Source organism: Camelus bactrianus, chromosome 6 (genome assembly GCF_048773025.1).
Source record: "Camelus bactrianus isolate YW-2024 breed Bactrian camel chromosome 6, ASM4877302v1, whole genome shotgun sequence".
NCBI lineage: Eukaryota > Metazoa > Chordata > Mammalia > Artiodactyla > Camelidae > Camelus > Camelus bactrianus.
In genome coordinates this window covers 12,411,677-12,434,808 of record NC_133544.1, presented here as the reverse complement: position 1 = coordinate 12,434,808, position 23,132 = coordinate 12,411,677, and the positions used below count along the sequence as shown (strand labels likewise).

Below are 23,132 nucleotides of genomic sequence, written 5' to 3'. Positions count from 1 at the left end.
TGTTTCCAGGCGTCAGTCCTACCCTGAGCTCTTCTGGGCCAGACCCCAAGCGGGAGCCTGGAGTCCCCAAGACGAATGCAGCCCAGGTCCTGTCCTCACTGAGGGCCTGGCCAAAGGCCTCCGTCAGGGTCCTGGCTGCACAGCCGACACTGATTTCTGAGTTTGTGAATGGCTGTGTCAGCAGAGTGACCCCTTCCCAGGGGGCTCAGGGGGACGGCAGGACCAGCTCTTTGTCCTTCTACTATGTTTGCAATATACTTCATCCCTCCACCCAGCTGTTTTCCTGGCTCTTAGCCCCTTCCCCAAAGCCTCCTACCCCTTTGGCTGACCTTGACTCATCATTCAGAGACAGAGCAGAAGCCAGCAAAGCAGACCTGGTGGCTCTTCTCGCCACCAAACCCACAGGCTCGTCGCCGTCCTCTGTGCCCATCCTCCCCGCCCTCCTCCTGCTGCACCTGAGGGCTGACACCGCTGCCTGTGCCGTGGGCCCCACCGCTCTCTTGCCATCTCGAGGGATTCGTGTCTCCACACCCCCTTCTCTCCTGGATGATGAAGGTCCCCGTGAGCAGACAGCATGCTGCTACGTCAGCCACTTAAATCCCCTCTTGACTTCATAATCCTCCCGAGCACCTCTCATACCCCCACGCTGCTCCACAGGGGTTCTTCTTGCAAGGACTGTGCACCCTCTGTCTCCATGTCCCGACTTGCCCCCGCCTGCAGCCCACACCAGCGTGGCTCCGTCGCCACCGCTCCCCTAAACCTGTCTTCTCATGTCACCAATAACCCCCAGACGTCAAATCCAACAAATGCTTTTGTCTCCACCTTATTCAACCTCTCAGCATCACTTCCTGCCTACCGCATCTATCTTAAAAATCATGATTTTACCGTGGGGATAGGGAAGGGGTAGGGGCAGCGTAGGGGTAGGGGGCTAAGAAGTACAAGCTATTAGGTATAAAATAAGCTACAAGGATATCTTCTACAACATGGGGGATCAGCAAGTGCTTTAAAATAACTATAAATGGAGTATAACCTTTACAAAATATAAATAAATAAATGGGGGGAAGGTAATAGCTCAGTGGTAGAGCACATGTTTTGCATGCACAAGGTCCTAGGTTCAGTCCCCAGTACCTCCATAAAAAAATAAAGGGACAAGAAATATCAATAAACAAATAAATACCATGCTGATAAAAAAAACTGTTATTTTAATGGGTATTAAGTGTTCACCACCTGCTGAGCCCTCTCCACCCATTATCTTGTGCAATTGTCACAGCTGTCCTCATTCTGCAGAGGAGAGCACGCAGGACTCAGAGGAAGTAGGTCCCACTGCCAGACGGCGGAGGGATCAGGACTTCAGCTAGTCTTTGTCCAGGACCCACGTCCTTGATTGTACCGCACAGGCTCCTCTGTAAACCCCTTTGGCTGCTGGGACACCCCTCCCGGTTTCCTCCTTCCTCGCTGACAACTCCCTTTCTATTTCTTTGGCTTTTCCTCTCCTCCCAAACTTTTAATGTCGGGGGGCTCAGGTCTGGGTCCTGGCCCTTTCCCTTTGCCATCAACGTTCTCTTCCTAGGCCTTCTCTTCATACCCCTCAGCTGTAAATCCCCACCTCCAAACTTATGTTCCTAGCCCAAATCTCAAGTATAGGCTTGAGTATCTGGCCACCGGCCTGACACCTTCACTGGCATGTCCTCAGGTACCTGACACTCCCAAGTTCAAACAGGGCTCTGGATTCTCTTGCTCCCTGACCCTTACCTGTCAGCTCCCTCCACAGATAATGTGCCCATCACAGATAATGGAATCACTAATCACCACTGACCTCAGCCCCCAACACAGGGTTCTCCCTTCTCCTTCATCCCACATCTAATCCATCAACAGGTCCTAGCAGTTCTACCTCGAAAATGCATCTCAGGGGTTCCCCTATCTCCACCCCCTGATGCTGCCTCAGACCAGCTGCCCCTTTGGTCACATGGATCAATGCACCTGACCTTCCCTTTCCACTGTGCTGCCTTCGGGGCCGTGCCCCACAGTCAGCGGGCGGGATCTTTTAAAAACCTCGCTCTGATCCTTTCACCCTCCTGCTGATGTCTTTCAATAGCTTTTCTGTAGAGATCTTGACCTGGCCACAGTGCGCTGGCTCATCCAGCCTCACCTCGGCCCCCCTACTCTTCCTCTCAGGCTTCACCCCTATGGCTCTGCCACCTGTCTAAGCTCAGAGCTCACGGCCTGCAGGCCTGCCTGCACACCCGCTGGCCCCAGGTGGGGAAGACCTCTGCTCCCAGTTCTCACAGAGCCCACACTGGCCCTCCAGGGCACTCAGCACAGGGGACTGAGTGCTTCTGCACCTGGTATGTTCCACGTCTGTAAACTTCATGACAGCAGAGCCTGGGTCTGTGTTCTGACCGTGTGCTCCAGAACCTCACCCCGACAGTGGCCCAGAGACTGATGCTCACAGATACCGACCGTGCTCAATGGCTGAGTGCCCTCCCTGGGTAGGGGCTGGATTCTGGAGCCACACTGGTTGGTTTTGAATTCTGGTTTCTCCACTTATTAGCCGTGTAACCTTAGGCAGGTGACTTGAGAGTGGTGTCTGAAGATTCTTCATCTGTAAAATGGGGTTAGTAAGGGTATTTATACCTTATATGGCCTTGACATGGCTATGACAAGGACTAAACAAGTTAAGACACATTATGTCCTTGGAGTAATGTCTGATACATCCACGGTGCTTGGTAAACGCTAACTACCTGCCAGCCGTGGACCATGGATCAAGACGCCCTGGGCAGGAGAAGGGGCAGGGCTGGCAGGGCTGGCAGGTCTCATCCATGGAGACTGGCACTGTGTCAGGGCAGGCCTGACCCCCTGGGGACCGAGCATTCCCTCCTGCAGGCACTCCCTGTGCAGTGACCCTCTCACCACCTGTCTGGGAGCTGTCTTTGTCTCGTCACGGGGGCCATGCCACAGGATTATCCCTTGACCCGGCCAGTGACGCGGCCTCGCAGTGGCTGGGAGGGGCTGGGCGGCGGGAAGGACACACGGGACAGGCCAAGCCCTGAAGGAATCTGTGAGTGTATCACGGCTTTACATTCCCAGCAGAAATCAGAAAATCTGATCTTGCACATCTAAGAATAGCCATTGGTTTCGACTGTGAGAGGTGCCAAAGTGAAAGCTGTAATTATTAGCAAGTAACAAGCAAAAATTATCCACCTACCACAAAGTCATTTTTAGCTGCCATCCCCGAGTGGAAAGTGAAGGATGGGCACCAAGAGGCTACCTAGCTGGGGAAAGGCTCTGGTTCAAGGTTGAATGACTGTGATTGTAGGGACTTCCGATGGCCAACCATAAGGTGTGCATTCTAAAGCAACTGCATGATTCCTAGGAAGGTATGTCTCGAGATACAATAAACAACAAACGCTCTAACTCCTGTCCCAGGGAGACCGCAGAGGCACTGACTTCTATTTGGCCTGGGTTTCCCTTCTGCAAAGTGAAGGAAAATAATCCTTTTGACCTTCTTTATAAGATGATGTATGCATGGATGGCATTGGGAGATAGTTGGAAGTTTTAGGAAAAGAGACCATAAAAATGGGTAGCTCCTTTCTGAATATCATGTGATGCCCAGATGCTATAAAGATTGATAAATGTAAAAAAAAAATTTGGCAACAACAACAAAACCCCAAAACACAAAGTTAAAATGGGGGCGAATATAACACGTATGATACAAGGCAAATTTCTCTGATACGTAATAAATGCTTACAAATCAAAAAGAGAGGCTCAGTATCAAAGAAGAGAAATGGGCAGAAGCCAGGAGGAGATAAGGGAAATATCACTTCCACCTGTCAGCCTGGCAAAGATCTACAAGTTCGATAACTCTCTGTGTTATAAAGGACGTGAGAAAACGGGCATTCCCACCTTGTCGGCTGGAATGCGAACTGGCACGATTCCGTCGAAGGCAATGTGACAAAATTTATCAGAATTAAGAGGGCACGCCTTTTGATCCACCAATTCCACTTTGAGGAGTTTACCTTTCAGATACAGAACACTCTGCAGAATGATACACATGGATGCATCGTCTGTAACAGCAACATACTGGAAATAACCTAAACTAGTCAGTGGAGAACTGGTTAAGTTACAGTAAATTCATTCAGTGGATTTACCCTCAGATGTGCTGACAGGCAATGATCTCCAGCGAGCGTAACGTCTCTGGAAGGTGCACACGCTAACGGTGGTTGCTGAGGGGAGGAGGGGGTGACTGATGGTCAGGGATAAGAGGAAGCCTTTCACTCCACGGCTTCTGTGTCTTTATTCAAATATGACTTAAATAAAATTGTCACATAGGTCCAAGCAAACCAAGCAACAAAACCCGCACAACTCATGGGGGTCGGCTCTCAGGTGTCCTGGGCCGAGCCTGAGGCACTGGCATCAGACGTGTCCAGGAAGGAGGAGAAGGCACAGAGGGAAGGGGGTGCCCAGGGGGCGGTCCCACCACACAGGAAGGGCCAAGCATCCCTGGCCTTGCTGAGTCTGTGCTTCCCGCTGGGCCTGTGGCTGTTCCCTCCCAGAGCAGCTGGAGGCTCAGGTGTCCTAGTCACGATCTCTTTGCTACTCAAATGGACACACAAATAGCCCAGGGACCTGTGCACAAAATAGGCTGGAAACCTGAGGTCATCTCAGAGTGATGTGACCTGCCACGGGCTCCCATCATGAGCTCCCACTTCGCTCAGCTCACCAGGAAAAACAACGAGAGGAGACCCCCGGACGCCACAGAAACACCACAGCCTTGGGTGCCAGGCCTTGATTTCAACAGTTTCTTCTAAAGCTTGCAGCATGTACAGAATCTGGCAGCATGGCTGGAGCTGACGATGGACGCAGATGTTACCTGGTTTCCATAAGTTGTCAAAGAATGTGGGTCACTGCTGTTTTGCCTCCCAGAGCAGCAGAGCTCAAACCGCATATGGTAAAGCCTTATAGTTCAGTGGAAGCTTGTTTTAGGAATTCCTTCTGAATTTACCTCTTCAAAGACCACGTGAATATATGATACAATTCTAATCAGACAAAGTCAGGGCTTTGAAGGAGCCAATGTGGCACAAAGTCTATAAAGATACTAATTTACTGCACTCATTCATATTATACAAGCACGATGCATATTCTGCCCAGCGTTTACAAGGCAGGTATGACATCCGCTTTCCAGGATTCAATTCCACCAACTTGGAGGATGTTAAAAGCCACACCCATCAGCCAGTGGTGAGAGCTGTGTTCTGCCCTGCAGGCTGCCACAGCGAGGAATGGCTATTAACCCGAGCACTGAAAATTCAAGGATCGCTCCAAATGGAATCTTAGCCCCCAAGCTCATCAATGTTCCTATAAACAGCTACAAAGTTTCCTCCAAGAGTTACAGCAGGTCACGCCAAGAGGAACAAAGTGGATAACTGAGTGAGGGCACCAAGCCTGTGGGTAAAGCTGTCCTAGAGCTGAGTGACCCTCACTCAGGTCATGAACTTTCCCAAGACACAAGCAAGAGAAGCAATGCCTGTGAGGTCAAGGGAGCTCCTTCCACCTGGAAGGATCACCTTCAGCCCTTCTGGTGCTTTTAGACATTGGTACTTCAAAAACTCGACTTCATCCCCGTCTGCAGGGCAACTCTGCCCCTGTGCTAGCCTCGCGGGTTCGGCCAGTCTCATGGGGCCCAGGCACTAGGGCATTCTCCTCTTTCTGTACTCTGCCATCTCTGCCCACGAAGGCGACTGAACAGGGCAGGCGCCAGGTCCTAGATGGGGAGCCTGGCTTCTCTGCAGGAGCCACAGGGGCAGGCACTCCTGCTGCTTGTGCCCTTGCAGTCGGCCCGTCTAGGACCCAGGGAGAGGCCGAACACTGGCAAGCGTCTGCACAGGAGGAATGATCAGCACATTCATGAATCATCCCTCTTTTGTACTTCTGCTTAGAAGAATATAATTTGTTAATTTACGGTGGTTGTTATGGCTCAATTAAAGATGCCAACACAGACGAGGCTGGCGGAGCTTGGCTCTGTGACACGCCAGGGCCAGGTACATCCAACCGTGTTTCCTTACACAAAGGCCTGCCGGCGGTTCCGAACGAGGCTGAACGTCATGCAATTAGCCTTGGCAAAAAAAGGAGTAAACAGATGGACGATGGTGGATGACAAACACTTGCCTGGCCAAATCTGGGCTTTTACCGGGCACCCTGAGAGTCAAGCCGGGGAAGGCCTTGCAGGTCAAATGATAAAACTGGAGAAACAGAAGTTATCTTTCGTATGGAACTATAAATACGTAAGCACATCCACAGCCAGCATCTGCTCCGCCTAGTGGGATGCTCGTGGCTAAAATGCCTGCGTGCCGGATTTATCTGGGGGATTTCTGGCTCTGCAGGAGCAGCCATGTGAAACTGGAGGAGGGGCAGTCATACCTGCTTTCTGGGCCAGTTTCCAGTTCAGCAGCTGCGGCTCCCTACCTCCCTCTCTGTGGATTACCAGGAGCGCCTTCAGAGAGGGGAGCAGGGACATACCAAACACGGCCCCTTCCCGGGCTTACATAAAGACATCTGTGTCACCAGTACACCTGTCCCCTCTCCCGGGGTCTCTAAGGCTTCACCGCTAGGATGTCCCAGGCTCTGTGCTCATCAACCCCAGGAGATGGGTGAGGAAACTGAGGCTGAGAGGTGAAGCTGTCAACTCAAGTCTGCACAGCTGGGAAGTAGCAGATCTGGGATGCCAGGCTCTGCTGTCCCCCGCAAAGGAAGTCTGGGGCGGAGATCACTGGCCCCTGCTGGACCCCACACTGCAAAGGTACCCCCCGGCCCAGCGGTGGGAAGGGTGAGGGGCAGAGCAGTACCTGCGTGGAGCCAGATCTGTGCCAGTGTCATCCAGGGGTGTAGCGGGCCCTGCTTGGGGGTGCTGCTCTGCAGAGACGAGGCCACTTCCGACAGCGCCTGCTCCACTCTGGAGGCTGCTACTGATGTGGCGTGGACAGAGCCTGCGAGAGGGTGGCGGGGAGATGGCATCAGAAGTGAAAGGACAGACCCAACCAGCCAACCACCCGCACACCCAGCCGCCCCGGCCCCACACAGACACGCATTTGAGACGGACACACACACCTTCCCCACGAGGCTTCTGAGTTTCATTGCCCATATTGGCCACACAAGCACGATGGCCTGGACCCTTAGTTTCTACCCTTCGCTTTAGCTGATCTTTCAGTCACAACAGAGCTATGCCAAGTGCTCCCTCCAGGAGCTCAGTCGGGTACAGCCTGAGCATCAGGGGCAGCGGGGTTCAGCTAGTGCACAGCTGTGAGCACCCCCGAAACGTGGCACGAGTGAAGTACTGCAAAGGGAAGCCATAAAGGACCCCTGTCTGGGCCTAAACCTAGAAACTTCCTGGGGGTGAGGAGAGGAGTCACACTTGCTTCCCAGGCTAGTATTCGGAGCAGATGGAGGCCATTCTCAAGATAAACCCAGCAACTGCCCGTTTCAGTCCCTGGCCTGCAAGGGATTTGGAACCATATTCTAGGACATGACTTAAAACCTGTAGAAAAGGCACACTTTTGCCCTCTGTATAGGCAGATCTCCATCATCAAGACTAATCGGAGGCTAATGGAGGATAGGTTAGAGCAAAGAGACCTGGGGCCCAGAGGCTGCACCTGCCTCACTCTTCCGTAAAACTCGCTGTCCTGGGAGGCTGAGGGATGCAGCGGACTGAGCACACTCACTGGTCAAAGGGGTCTGGCCAAAGAACTTCTACCCAGAAGTCAAATGAGTCAGGTGACACGTTCCTCTCCACGCTGACCTTCTAGAGGTCCTGGGAGTCAGAGGCCACCTCCTGAAAGAGGCCACCTCTTTCCAACATTCGGTCTCGGAGGAACGGTCTCAGCACAGAGAGCAGAAATCTCAGTTATTTCAAGTTTAAAACTGTTATCCATTTTCACTGGCAATGTTCTTAATTTGTAATTCATCATAAAGTGTAATATGGAGATAAACACTCCAACTCTGTCAGTGTTTAAAATGGTGATAATATAAAAAAAGAGTTATACTCTGGATAAGACAGGATTGTGAGCATAAAAACAATTTCTGCTGGGGCTTTGAAATGCACCACAGTTTATTCATTTTTAAGATTATTTGCAGCGATAGACCATAGGGCCATCCATACTGTGTTTTGACTGTTCGAACAGTCAAAGGAAACATGGATTCCTCAAAATACACTCAGCTCCTTCTGTGGAGGATTGGTGGAGGTGAAATGCAGGAGGCGGATGGGACCCAGACTGAGAATCTGGCTTCTGTGGATAATCCACTCACAGACAGGGCCCATGAGGACGAGTAAGAGGAGGGCGCCTCTGGGGAGGGACCGGTGAGTCCTCCAGAGTGACTGCTGCCCCACAAGAAAGAGGAACTGGAGGCCCAGTTCACAGACACTGATTGGTACCATGATGATGCAGGAAGTTCAGTGAAGTTCACTGAAGAACTGACCTTCCTTAGACAAAGTGTGTCGGACTACTAAAAAAAAAATCTAAAATGATTAAAATGCTGTTGGTTTTTTGGTCTTGTTTTGTTTTTAAACTTTTTATGGAAAATTAATATTTTAAGTTTGATAACAAAGATTTGATGTAGTTTCCCTGAGATTTTTAACAGCAACTATCGGTAAAATAAACAAGGTTGTTGTTGCTACGTCCTGACATTACCAAGCTGTTACCTTCCCACAGACTACCTTCGACAGTGGTTCTCAGCCTTGGCTTCACGCTGAAATCACTTAGGGACTGAACAAATCATGATGCCATAGCTATACCCCAGACCCACAGAATCACCGACTCCAGGGGCGAGGCCAAGCACCGATTTGTGAATCGCCCAGGTGATTCCAATGTGCAGCCAAGACTGAGGCCTACTGATCTGGAGATGGGAAGCAGGTGGTACTCACTGACATTTGGTCAAGAAAAGCCCAGAGGCATCCTCAGCACAGGCCAGCCAGCTTGAGCAATCCTGCTTCCCTGTAGCCCAGTGATCTGGGGAAAGAGTTCTGGGAAGATCTGGTTCTTAAGAACAGTGGTTCTCAGAATCCTCTTGGTCTCAGAATCTCTTTAGACTCTGCAAAGTTACTGAGACCCCTCAAGAGATCCTGTTTACATGGGTTATATCTATTGACATGTTAAACATCAAAACTGAGAAATGTTTAAAATATTTATTCATTCATTAAAAAATAACAATAATAAACTACTGCTCTAGAAAAATTCTACAAATTTTCTACCAGGTTCTCTGGCTCCTTTGCTACAAGGACTTGTGACATTTGGAGAGGCTAATTTTGCTTTTTGGATTAACTGCTTTGTTTGTTTTGTTCAGAAATGAACTAATCAGAACTAATGTCAAAGTCCCTTCTCTTTGTGACAGCTACATACAACTAAATTAATTAATTCTTCACATAATAATGTTTCACTGTGAAGAAGGTCTGGCAAAGGATGATGATGGTGCCAGTTATCAGTTTGATGATGGGGTTATCAGTTCTAGTGAGCAGGGCCTGCTTCGGGCATCTGATTTGCATTTGACGTGCATTATTTCATTTAATCTTTAAATAATTCTTTGAGGCAGGTCACAACGTTATCTGCATTGTTAAGACGACAAAATTGACATGTAATGAGGTTACGTGATTTCCCCAAAGTCGGACAGCCAGCAGGTGGCAAAACCAGGACTCAAACACTACTCTAACTCCAAATCTAGCCTCTAAACCCAGCTCTGACACCACCTTCTCCAGGAAGGCACCTGTGAGCCTTCCGTTCCTTCTCCCTACCACTCTCATGTAGAGTTAGGCCTTGGGTCCTTAGTGCCCTCTATCACCCCTGGGTACGGTTATCGCCGTACAAACCACACTGTTTTACGTTAAAGCTGATGTAACTGTCTCTCCTACGAGACTGGGTGGTTTTGGAACAAGGAACCATGCCCTCCATTTAGGTGTTTTCAGGGGCTAACAATGCCAGGCCCATGAAGGGTACTTGCTAAACGCTTGCGGAATGAATGAATAAATGATGGACGAATGAGTGCTGTCAACAGACATATCACTGTATGAAATTCGGAAGAGAGTGGCCCCCTTTTGGGGAAGCATGGCTGTGTGCCCTGTTCTCCTTCCCTAATGGCTCAGAGGCCAGAACCTTCCCTGTCTCAAGGGGCTTCTCAGCGTGGCTGTCCTCACTTCCAACAACCTGGACGAGGATGATGGTGGCACGCAGCTGGATCAACACCGCACTTCCCTGTGGACTTTCCCCGGCTCTAACATAACTAACCCACTTCAACATGGAGGGTAACTGAGGTTTATCGGAAATAACCGTGCCCTTCCTACAGTCCTGTTTCACACGTGTCTCACAGGGGAAGAGACCCATCGCGTTCTGAACTAGGGATGGAGGTCAGAGCATTCAGTATTTATTAATAATAGCAGGTGACTTAACGATAATGGTAAAATTATTTAATACTTAATGTCTACTATTCCTGGCAATAGCACAATGTATCAAATTCTTCCACTGGATTAGAATTTGGAGGGAAAAAAAGGGATAAACATCATTATGAATCCGAGTGTATAAATCTGATTACAAAAATATCAAAACAACCTGTATCTTACTGTTTCATAGGACTGAAACGGTCAGGGCCAAAATAGATTTGGATTGATGTAGGTAAACAACTAGAAATGCTGGTTCTACCCAATAAATTTTTAAAGCAACGCTTTTCTTTCTCACCAAAGCAAATGTATTCCCACAGCGTGCATGGGGGTTAAGAGGATTATTCCCCTAAGTGAAATGGACAAATTGAGGCTTGAGGAAGGAATTAGAGGGAGGAATATAAGACATATTTCTAATTTGAAATCCAAGACTCTGGAGAAATAAGCTTCTGAATAATCAGATTTGTCAGGTAAGCCAGGGAATGAGTCTGGCCGCTGGGTATCTCTTATTTCTCACATGAATTCAAGAAGCACTTATCCCTGTCATAACCCTGAAGGACGAGCAGCTGCTGCGCCCCACCAAGCCCCTCAGTCACAGGACGCAGTGGCTCTGAAAAGCCACTGCAAAACCAACTGAACTGAACTGACAGCTGACTCAGGCAGGTGAGAGCGTGCCCTAAAATCTGACCTAGGTTCTGTGACCTGATTGCCCGAATGGTCTGGGGGGCAGAAGATGCCCTGGAGCTGAGAAGCTCTGAATTTCCTCTCACCTAATGCCCAGGAGAAAATGTCATCTCGGACACCTGAAACATCAGCAAAGTGCCACGTGAAGAACTGTCCTGATCCCTAGATCCAGGGTTTCCACCTGGGTCTCCCTTTGGACCACCCTGTGGGTGGGATGGGTGAGAGGGGTGATGACAGAAGAGACCCCCAGACCTCAGGAAGCTCTAACTCCAAGCTCCGATCCCCTCCAGAGGATTTCTGCCCCTATCAGCTGCTAAAGCCAGTAGAGAAACCCTACCACAAGTAGGACCCTGGGACCAGCCTGCTCAAACTGCCTTTGCAGGTGAAGCCTTTCCCAAAATCCTTTTTCCAAAGCACGCTACACCTGTGGTCAACATCATGTAGACCTCGAATGTTGCAATCACACGTGGACCCTATTTCAATATTCAAAGTTCATCATTAATCAGTCATTTGTTAAGCAAAAGGCACAATACATGACGTGGCCTAGTTACATTCCATAGCCCTGCATCTTCAAGAGCAGGGTCACTGAATGCACGAAACACATTTGTATTCTAGCCACTCTTCTGACTGATCTGGTGGCATTAAGTAAACTGCAGCCTGAAGAATGCCACCTTCCCTCTCCCCTCGTATCTTCACAGCACCTAGAAGATTAATAGGTCTCAGATGAAACCTGCCTGCCTGGAGACTTGGTGAGCATTACAGTCCAGGAACAAGGGACAACTATGTTACATGACGTGTGAAAAAAATCCTCAACCAGAGATGTCAGTGGACACACCTCATGTGTGTTCTTTGCTTCCCAGCCCTGGAGAATTAACTCGGAAGCCTCGCGGGCATGACCATGGGAGAACGTGGAGCATGTGGCCCCAAGTCCCACCTCTCTGCTTGTCACCCACACTCTCTCTGCCTAAGGCTGCAGCAGCAGGTACCTGCCCTCCCCTTGTTTTTCTGGAAAGAAACTGAGCGTGCAGAAATTACCCGTTGCTAATAAATCTCCATACTTATCTCCCCTCAGTCCTGAAATGATTCACTATTATCTGTCAATAGTTTATTCAGCTCCCAGTTCTTAGAAGCTGTACCTCTCAAACAATTACAGAATAAAAAAAGCAGTGGTTCCCCTCCTTAAGGACCCTGCACACTAAACAGCATCTGAATGACTAAGCATTCTGCCAGACAGCTTTGCTTAAAAATTTTCACTTTTAACAGGAAAAGGATGCCTGTTTCTCAAGATAGGGTTTGGAAGGAAATTAGTGCAGTCCTGCAGACTGCTGGCAGCGCGGTGACCTCCTCACACCTGCCCCCTGCGCTCCAAGAGCCAGCGTGTCCTCGGGGCTCAGGAGCTAGTGATGACTATCTCTCCTTTTCTGAGGGGGAGGAGAGGTGTGGGAGCCCACTCTCACCTCAACACTCAGATTAGGCATGTTTTCTCTGTACTTTAAAAAAAATATTAAACATCTCCCCTCCCCCCACCTCAGGTTGGGACAATTCCCTTTTTGCTGGAGGTGGTCCTGCTTCTCCGAGGCGGCTGATTTGGGGTGACGGGCTCCTCACACTATTCTGAGCTCCGTTTTACATTTTAATTCCCTAAGTAAATGGCCACTTCCCCTCGTAGCAAGTCCACCAACGTGATGGGGGCACAGGGCTCTGATGGCTTTATGAGCCACCGCCTGGCTCTACGTAATTCCCCATCGACCATGAGGCCTCCTGCTTGTGGGTTCCGCTGATAAATAATTCTGGCAGCCAAGCTAGGAGATACTTCTCTTTTTCACCGAGTGAAAAGGAGACTAAGACAGCCTAGTAAATCCGGACAGCCAAACCCTTGGTCCCAAGACGAGATCACAATTTCCAAATGACTTTAACAGAATATCAAGCACAGTTTAAACCTGACAGGATGTGTCTTCTCCTGAAAGGGGAAAGTCCTTTCCAGGGAAAGCTTTAGGGAAGGATCCCATTAAGGAAGGGGTATGTGGTCACCAGTGGGCATGCGGGGGCAGCCCAGTGTGCTGCTGGCAGGGTCAAGTGGTCGCACGGAAAGCGTGGAGGGGAGGCGTTCTCAAGCATGCAGGGAGATGCCAGCGTCAGAGTGAGCCGAGAGGTGGCTCTGGGCTGGAGACAGCACCTTCTGAAGGACTACACTGGGCAGATGCTTCCACCTCTTCAAACCCTCCCCGCTGCATATTCATGAGGCCCTGTCCCTGGACCGAAGTGCCCTTCTGCTTGGGGAAGGCTGTCAGTCTCTGATGCAGCCGACGGGAGGAGCCTCCCAGGCTTGGGCGATGGTCTAGTTACTGGAAACGTACTCAGCTTCTCTCTGATGGCGATTTATCATTGACTTGTCAATCTGCTAAATTCCACCCAACCTTCTTTAAAGAAAGACACCACAGGACTAAATAAAGAGAACTAAATTAATTTTAATTAAATTAAAATAGCAAAAAAACAAAAGGTTTATACTTGAATTATTAGGGCTGGATTTTTTAAACTGCCACTCCTCAAAAGAGAGATTTTTTTGATCTACAGATAAAAATTTTATTCTATTAAGCAGGAGCAGAGGGTGAAATTCACCACCTGACTAGTCCCTTCCTGAGCAAGACAGATATTTTTGAACATTAGAAAATGCAAAGTCAATAATAAAATGCCAGCCATCATGGAAACAGAAAAAAACTACTACCTTGGCTCTATTTCTCAACCTTATTTCATTTGAGAGGTGTGTGTTTTTTGTTAGTGTTTATTCCCTTCTCCTGGTTCTTAAAGAGCGTAGCAGTTTCACCAGAATCGGTGATATGAAAAATGAACCACGCTTTGGGAGTAGAGAATAAAACAGCAACCCACATTTTTCTCTAGAATGATGATTGCTGGAGGCTCATGAATGGGGGCCCCTGGGGTCCTCAGGTCTTAGGAGTGAGGACAGCGTAGGGGGTGCCCCGGACGGCTGCGTTCCTGGCTGGCTGCTGGGCTGCAACTCAGGGAGAAGGGCACCTGACAGAGGCTTGAAATCAGGATGAGCTACCAGCAAACCATAAAGGTGTGTGTGAACAGAATAACTAGTAAACGTACATCTGTACAGATGAGGAAACGAAGGTCCAGGAAGGTTAAATGAGTTGCCTGGGTTCCTCTGCAGAACTGGCCCTTGAACCTGGGTTCTTGACCTTCCAGAGAGTTGGAGCTGTTTTCATGGAAATAAAGTCCCTTGTATAAATATACCAAGCCTCACTTTAACCAATAAGGGCTGCTTGAAGATTTTAATGTACCCTGGCTTTCTGAAAATCAATTTTTTTTCATGCATTTGAGGAGCCTGCTGTTGAAGAGGAGCCTGATGTTGAAAAGGAGCCCGGCAGTGAGACCTTTTTTCGGAACAACCCTGATGTGATGACGATACCAAACATACCTCTCTGCTATTGTGGACTTCCAAAAGCCAGAAATAAAGCCACATCTAGGCCGAGCTGGACTCAGAGGGGAAAGCAACGCCCTAAGGGGTAATATTTGCCATAAACAGTAAAGGTTCAGGTCGTTCAAATGCACTGGATCACCACGTACATTAGCACTTGCAAAATGCAGTCCCTGGAACACTGATGCTACAGGGTGGAAAACATGACATAGCTGGGAAACACTGGGTCAAAGTTCAGAGAGTCTTGAATCTATTAAATGGCAGGACTTCTCAGAGCCTTTAATGTGCTGATGTGAACTGTGAGTCTCTAAGGAGATGCACTATTTCCCCAAAAATATCTGACCAGAAAAAATTAGTGATCTAACAAACGTCCTTTGGGAAATGTGATAATCTACTAATGCCTTAAAAGCATACTTAAAGCACTAGTCCTACGCCCGAGGAACTGCTTAGTCTCCTTCAAATTTTGGTAGAAGTAGTTTAAGTTTTATGATGCCTGTTTAGCTTACTTTAGGAAAATTAATTTTTAGAGTTTTTCTAGGTAGCAATAATGGTTGAACTAGAAAGGAATTTCAAGATTCAACTGGTTCCCTCTACCCTAGGTTTAGATGACCCACCCTGGGGAGGCTGGATGTCTCGCACCTTTGATCGGCCCTGGTGGGGCTGCTGACCCGTCCAGTGCACACCCTTACTCGGGCAGTCTTCCTGCCATGCCTTCTTCTGTAGTCCTTCCCAGACCAGTACTGCCTCCTCAGTATTTCAACCCAAGCGGAGGCAGAAAGCATTAGAATCTCAGGAGAGATGGCCCCAGGGGAGGGAGGGGTTAGCAAGCAGGTGGCAGCTGCATGTCCAGCCATCACGCCATCTCAACATTCCCAAAAACCAGCAGCCACAACACACACGGCACGGTGGAGGGAAGCGTGGTTCTGGAGACCCTCAGAAAGGTTAATAGATTGGTAAACTACTTACTAACTGAAAAAAGGGAGGGAAAACCATGAAAGTATACTTCTGGAGAGTTGCCTTGGAACAACAAATCAAACCAAAAATTAAAACCAAGAAACAAAACATTTGAAAAATCAAAATTCAGGCTAAAAAAGCAAATGGAGTTCTAATAACCTTCCAACTGTAAGCCTGGCTTGTCTGGAATTAGATTTCAATTCAAGAGTGACACATGTTTTTCCACTAACAATAATTTTTTTTTAAAGCAAAGAAAGGCCAACTGGGCATTCCCCTCTGTGTTTAAATGTTCACTCAGCACATGAAAGCTGACCAATTCATGTAATGTGTTTTGTTTCCAGGGCAGGAAATTCCAAAGGGAAGGGAAAAATAATCAAACAAGCAGTTTTCAGATCTTTCCACACATTAACCCTAATCATGACTCCAACAGTTTGTAGGGTTGGGCTAGTTTTCAGTCCTGTGAAGTCAAAGGATTGGAGGGAGAAATTCATAAAACTTCAGGTCTTGGCCATCTGTCCTAAAGGAAAGTGTGGGGATTCAAATTCACTACAATTTAATCAAGAAATTCTACATTTACCAGTAATGTATGGTACGTTTTCCTTTCTCTAACTAAATGTAGTACTTAAGGGGATAAAGATCCTTGGGCACTTCAGTCTTAGTTAAAACACCTGGTTACTGGCTACGCGTTCCCTAGGGATGGAAGATGACTCACAGTTTCACAAAGAATAAACAATTGAGCACGCTTGGTACAGAATACATTCCGCAGAAAGCCTGGTAGGAGCTCACTTTAACACTTGGCTAATTAATCTGATATAAAGTGCCTTACCAGAAGAGCCCGCACTTCAATCTTCAAAGGCTTAACGGGACTTAGGGCCCCTCAGGATGCAACACGATAAATACTGGCAGGGTGTGGACGTAGGTGGTTTGTTATGCAAACAAGAGTGGACGGGGCAGTGGGACCATCTAAGCAGAATGGTAAGATCCCATTTTAAGACGAATAAAACTGGGCAAAAGTCAATGTGAAAAACAATTTTTCTGGAAAAACCAAAGTTGGCAATTGCCCCTAGGCTCTGTATTAAGGGAAAATGTCTATTTTAAGAAGTGGATTAAAAACAACATAAGCAGTTTATAAACATTATCTTCATCTTCCATTTCATAAAACTGGGATTGCCATTAAGGCTGAGTTCAGAACACTTAATATGCAGATAAGTCAGGTCAGAGTGTTTCTTGGTTTGAATGATTTATTTTAGATGGTAGCCTCACTTCTGCCCAACTGTGTGTGTGTGTGTGTGTGTGTGTGTGTGTGTGTGTGTGTTTTAACACAGCAGGTTATCATCCAAAAGATGAGCACATTAGGGAAAGTAGTTCTTTCTGGCAGCAGCTCCCCTTATGAGCTTTTGTTCGGCATATAACTGAGCGTTTGGAACAAAGATGAGCCCTTATAAATCATGGATATAGAGATTAAATTTTCTGGCAGTGCTGCGGATAAAGTGAACATTAAATAAATGAGTGAAAGACCAACGGTGGATTTCCTGGGGACATCCATACTGAGGTGCCATTTAAGGACTTTACCAACCAGTGTTTCATTTCAATACAGGGGTCTTTCTTTTTTTTCATTGACAGGTCCCAGAATACCCTAACGCAGACTTTCAGATTTCCATATTATTTAAAAGCAACATTAGATTAAAATACTGTTCAATTTCCCTGCATAGTTTCATGACACAAACCCTACACTTTCTTTCCTTGCAAATGGGAAACAATTTATAGCATTGTTTCTCAAAATGTAATATACAACCCACTGGCACTGGAATCCTGAGGGCATTTTATAAATGCAGATCCCTGGGCCCCACCTCAGGCCTCCTGAAACATAAACTCTGGGGGTGGGGCCCAGGGGATCTGCAGTTTTCAAAGCTCTCTGGGTGATTTTAATGCACAGTAAAGTTTGAGGACTATATATTTAAGAGGCATATGACTGGTATCTTTAGAATACTATCTTGATTACTATATACTTGTTGAATTAACTTCTAAATTGAAATCCAAAAATATTTAGGAATAAATTATTATTTGCAAAATGTTCTAATTTGTCTTTTTTAAAAACAGGATCTTTATGCATTTATATCAATTCCAGGAAAGCACAGAAGTACCCAGGAACCAGAAGCAATATTTTAGAAAAGCTTCTATTTATTCTGCTCAAAGCAGATTTCCTTTACTTTTTGAAGAGGAGGTTGGATCTTGGGCACCAATGTCTCCTTCTGCCCCAAACAGCTTTCGGATTTTCAAACTAGCAAGATTTTTCTCTGAGGTAAATTTGCTGGAGTTTCCTATCCAGCTTATCAGTTAGGAAGATTATCAGAAAATGAAACATCAGGCAAATGAAGCAGATCTAACAAGAAAGGAAAAACCATAAAGCATGTTTACACAGAGAGGGTTCCTGGCGGGGACCTGGGTCACTGACTGAACGAGCTGCAGGGGGCCACACAAAGGTATCGGGTTTGGGATGAGAATGAAGATGAGAAGATACAAACAGGTGGAGAGGAGATTCGGTTCTTGAGAAAGAAGAGGAGGAGGAGGAGGAATCTGACACTAAAAAAGTGAAAGAGAAAAAAAAAAAAAGGATAAAGGCAAAAAAAACTTTAGAAACACAAAGAAAAAAAATAAACCAACTTTTAATATACTCACATAAGCTGCAAAGAAAATAAGGTCATGTAATACACAATCATTCCTCTACTTGACAATAGAATACAAGTGCTTTTGGAAGAAAACAAATTGGCTGTTTTTCCACTGGTTATTTAATTGTTCTGCAGCAACACCATGGAATAAAAATAGCTCAGATTTACCTGGGCACATTTTCAGTAGCATGGTCCATTGACAATAATACTTCTTTAACCTATAATATCCAGGGAATTCTAGAGGAAAAGAAACTATTTGCTTTTCAATTGGAAAGGGTTAGAACTTGACTTTTCCTAGATTTTTTTTTTTTTTTTTTGTGAGAAGCACTTATACAAAGTTTACTTGAAAACCTAGGTTTTCCTAGGTGCGGATACAGAGGTGCAACCCTAGGTCAGGCCCCAGCATTGTGACAATGGAGTGCTAAGCTTGCTAGGCTGGCTTATGGTTGGGTGCACTGGCCCGGCACTTTGAAAAGGAACCTATCACCATCACCTTCACAACTTCAGCTGGAGAGATGCACAGCAATGGGGAGACCACCGCAGTGACAATTAAAATATTTCCCAGACAAAATGGACCATACTTTCAACTTAAAAGAATCATTTTGTTTTGGATAGGTGTCTGGTAATAGCTCCCAATGATTAAAGATAAACCCCCTTACTCTACATCCTGTTTTGAAGGCAAAAGGAAGAAAAAACTTTTTTTCTCATTCTCTATTTAAGGAACTAACTTATTCCAAAGAAAAGACAATGATTCATAGCTTCAGAGTTAAAAGACTGTCACTCCATTTGATTCCTCTCTTTTGATGACTGGGACCTATAAGAAGACAGAGGAGGGGGGAAGGGGAGCCAGAGGTGATATGAGAAGGGAAATCAGATTCTTTAAGGATGTTTTCCTGTCTGCCACATCCTTTTAATAAAACCAATGTCCATTCTTTGGCCACAGTGGAGCCAGCCAGTCCCAAGCTTCTAGACATGGGCTCCCCTTCTGTTACTGCACAGATCTGCACATGGACAACTTCAGAGGTGCAAAACCACATTCCAAAATCAAGAACACTGAGCCTGCACTTTATAATGACCCAGATGGTATTTCAGGTTATATTTTTAAAAAGCTCTTATCTGTTTGACATATATACTGTAATTTTAACAGGCAAAATATGATGTTTAGGGTTTGCCTCAAAATACTCTACAAAAACTAAGTGTGGGACAGAGGAGATGGAGGGAAAAAAGAATACTGATTGTTGAAGGCAGGTGGTGGGTACATGGAGGCTGCATTACATTAGTATTTTTATTTTGGTATATTCGACATTTTTCCACAATAGAAAATCAAAAAATAAAAAGCAAATAAATTTTGGTCCTAGAAAATGAAAACAACTATCCGAGGAGGCCTGTGGCTTCACAGTGGGTGACTCGGAATTGGCAGGAGCAAGACGGTGGCGGTTCGCCTTGGCATTGGCCACGCGTCTTTGAGGGCTGTGGGATGCTATGCCCTTTAAATTAGGGCGTTTAGAGAAGCGGAGAAGCTCAGGGTGCGGCACGAACCCGTGCTACGGACAAGCTGTCACCCGCCAGCGCTGAGTCCTCCCAGACCACGGCTGATCTCAGGGTCACTTCTGTTTTGATTTGGGGCCATTTTTAGCTTGGACAAAACCCTTTTCTCTCCTCTTCTACAACCCTGTGCTTTCCTGAGTGAGCAGTGCTGCAGTGAATATTCAAGACTAGCCAGATTCCTTCAGCACCACATGAACTGAAAACTGTGGCAAAGGGTAGGAAAACGGCTGAGATGGTGCTGGATGGAGGAGTCCAGGCTGTGGGATCTGAGCGCCACGGAACTGCACGTGGCTGTAAAGAAGAGCGAGGACCTTCCGCAAAGGGATGCGGCGGGATCCTCTGGGCGTGAGCCAAGGGGCCCATCCCAGGGGCCAGCAGCACTGTGTATTGTGCGCTATTTTTAAGTCAAGGGACATGGGAAATATCTATGCTTATTTGCATGGAAGGGTAAACAAAAAGCTAATAAAAATGGTTACCTTTAGGGAAAGGCAAGATGAGGGGCAGGGATGGAAGCAAAACATCTCTATAGAACCTTGGAGATCAGAGTCTAAACCAAATCTATGGGTCGTTCGCAAGACAGGCGGTCCACCCAGGGGCATGACTAAGAACGCACTGCCTCCTGACGGGCCGAGCTATATAGAATTGGGCGTTATTAATCAAGATGGAGGCAGCGTTTCCATTTTGAGGTGAACCTTCCTAATTTTTACGTCTCCGATTTTAATGAGCACTTGGAATGTTTTACCCTCATTTACAACCAGTCTGCAATTGAAAAGGCCTGCTAACACGGCCTTCTGTTTTTCTGATTCCTCGGCCTCCTGGGTGAGTAACTGGTGGTGTGTAAACCAAAAATCTGGGGTTCTGGAGGCAGGGCTGGTGAGAGGAGTCCTGGAGGGATTCACAAAATGGTCACTGTCCAGCACCTGGGAGGCTGTGGTTTTGCCCTGTTTGTCCAAGGGCACCTGCACCAGCCATCTACTCTCCAACCACCCCGGCTCGGAGCCAGTGCGAGAGCAGGTGTGTGAACTCCACTAACGAGAAGGGGCCGTGAGCCCCAACTGCCACAGAGACACACCTCACCTGGATGCTACTGGCATCTGGGGTGTAACCTGAAGGGGGAACCTCCTGAGGGTGCTGGGGAAAGGTCCCAAGGGGCAGAGGGGAGAATGAATCTCAGGGCCTCACTCATTTTCTCCCACTGTCTGTTTTCAGTGTGGTTGGATTAAAGTTTCAGGACCTCAGGGAAAATGAAGATTCCCAGCTGGCTGGAAGGAAAAGGGGTCTGAATTTAGTACAACTGTCCAAATGTCCTCGCAGGCTCCTGGGGAGGGGGAGAAGGGGAAGACAGCCCCGGGCAGCCGCAGCAGCTGTTCTGAACCAGCCAGAATGGTTGCTGGTGGTGCAGTGAGTGTCACCTCCCTCTCTTTTCTCCCCAGGGTCCGAGCCTCGCCTCACAGCAGCCAAGTCCTGACAGCCTGACTGTCTTGCTCCTGCAGCGAGTGGCGTTAGACACATCCCTCTAGCAGGACTGGGCCCGCGAGCAGAGCTCTGCAGTGCTATTCCAGGTCGGAGTCTGCCTGCTTCAGCCTCAGCCCACCACCCACTGCTCCTCAATCCCGGGGCCAGGCTGCTCCGGGGGCCGAGTGTGTCTGTGGCTTAGTCAGCCTGCATTTGGAGCGGTGGCTGCAAGCCCTGTTAAACTGCACTAGTTTATAATTCGTGCTGCTTCCAAAGCCCAACACTCTTTTGACCTAGGAGCCCCGGGCACTGAGACCTGGCTTCTCAAGCTGACTTTAAATTTGGGAAAAGGGAGCCCGGCACAGGAAGGCAGCCTGCAGGCAGCTGTGAGGACAGGCCTTGGGGAGCACCACACACAGCTCCCATGCCGCCCAGGGAGAGGTTTTCCAAGGATGGCTGTGCGCACCTCGGGGCTGCTCTCTGGCTCTCTGGAGGGGCTTGGTTGGGAGCCGGGACCTGGCACAGCACAGAAGGCCTCGGGGCTCCTTTCATGAAGCCTGCCCACAGAAGACCAGGCATACCCGGACGGCAGCTAAGCCTGACACAGGCCCCTGCTGGGTGGAGAGAGAAGCAAAAGAGCCAGCTTCCAGATGAGGCTCTGGAACTACCTCAGAGGCTCAAAGCACAGTGAATTTCTTTCTATGTTGTGGGTCTGTCGAGTCCTCTAAGTTGCTACTGAAGAGTTGCTATCACTATTAGAATTACTTGTTTGGAGTCCTGGAAATTACAGAGGTCTTTTACCCCTCTGTACTCGGGAAGGTGTAAAAATGCGCATGGCAGCCGAGGTGTAAGTATTTGCTCCGAGGCAGTAAGTGCTACAGGCCTCCTTGTGGGGTCAGTAGAACCAGAAGCTCGGAACCCACCTGCCGCCCTGCAGGGTTTGGGTTGCGTCTATGTGTGTTCATATGTGCAGCTGATTAGAAACCAAAACGCTGACTTCAGCAAGGTCTGAAATCTAAAGAGAGAGGGAGAAACAGAAAAGCAGAGGGGAAACTGGATGGGATGGGAACAATCTGATTTTAGTTTTGAATGTTCAGCTCCAAAAGCAAGAGGGAAAAAGAGAAGGATTTCAAAGAATTGTGCTGGGCAAGTAATATTCCTCTCCTCACTCTGAACACACTTGAAAAAGACACTGGAGGAGAGAGTTTAACCTATTTGCCTGAGGACTTCTTCCAGCCCCAGGCCCTGGTGGTCTTCATCCCACACGGCCCGGGGCCGGGCTCCCCAATCTTGTTGAGACCATTTCAGCCCCTCTGGCTTTTTATTCTCACCTGTCTCAGGATCGCTGAAGTCTGGCAAAGTAATTGTATTAAGTTGTCGTCTGTCAGCAATGGTTCTATCTAAGAGGCTGCTCCCACGTCCAGAATCACTGCAAAACACAGCTACAAATGTCAGTCATCTGAAGGGTAGGCAGGGGGAGGGGATCAGAAGCAACGAATCCCAACACCCGAAATGCAGTAAAACCTTCCGTGCGTTTTTGACGTTCTTCAGCCCCTTCCCACTTATTACGAGGCGTCCTGCTTCCCGGCCGGGCCCGGGCTGGGACTCCTTTCAGTGTCCATATCAGAAACATGGCTTAAACCACACCCATAGGCCCGAGCTAATTTTTGTCTCTTTTGAATTGTTATAAGACACAAAAGTGAAAATTTCAAGCCAGGTTCTCCATCTATCGGGTGGGGGGAACTGACTGGCATCCTGTGCTGCAGTCTTAGACATATCAAGCCCATAAACACGTCAGCCTCAAGTTGTTTTTGGAACCAAGGTTCTACACCAGTGCCTCCAAGCCCCGGCTGCACAAGAAAAATCACCTGGGGCATCTCTGAGATCACTAATGCCCAGGTCCTGCTCCAAATAAATCAGAATTTCTGGTTTCCAAAGCTCCCCAGAATGGTTCTAATGTGACCAA

At 47.8% G+C, this 23,132-nt stretch overlaps 1 protein-coding gene across 7 annotated transcripts in view; it reads right to left on the bottom strand.

Annotated features, from left to right (window-relative positions):
• The window catches only part of TTC7B (tetratricopeptide repeat domain 7B), a 225,336-nt gene that overhangs the window by 37,107 nt on the left and 165,097 nt on the right, over nt 1-23,132 (bottom strand). For 3 of the 7 annotated variants that reach the window (XM_074365147.1, XM_074365152.1, XM_074365153.1), the window contains 4 exons: nt 22,498-22,595; nt 17,913-18,077; nt 15,507-15,557; nt 6,840-6,980 (listed from right to left, as the gene is read on the bottom strand). In XM_074365147.1, coding sequence (XP_074221248.1) covers nt 6,840-6,980; nt 15,507-15,557; nt 17,913-18,077; nt 22,498-22,595 — 455 coding nt within the window. The remainder of the gene's footprint in view (nt 1-6,839; nt 6,981-15,506; nt 15,558-17,912; nt 18,078-22,497; nt 22,596-23,132) is intronic. The other 4 variants (XM_074365148.1, XM_074365149.1, XM_074365150.1 and 1 more) reach the window with 4 other exon arrangements.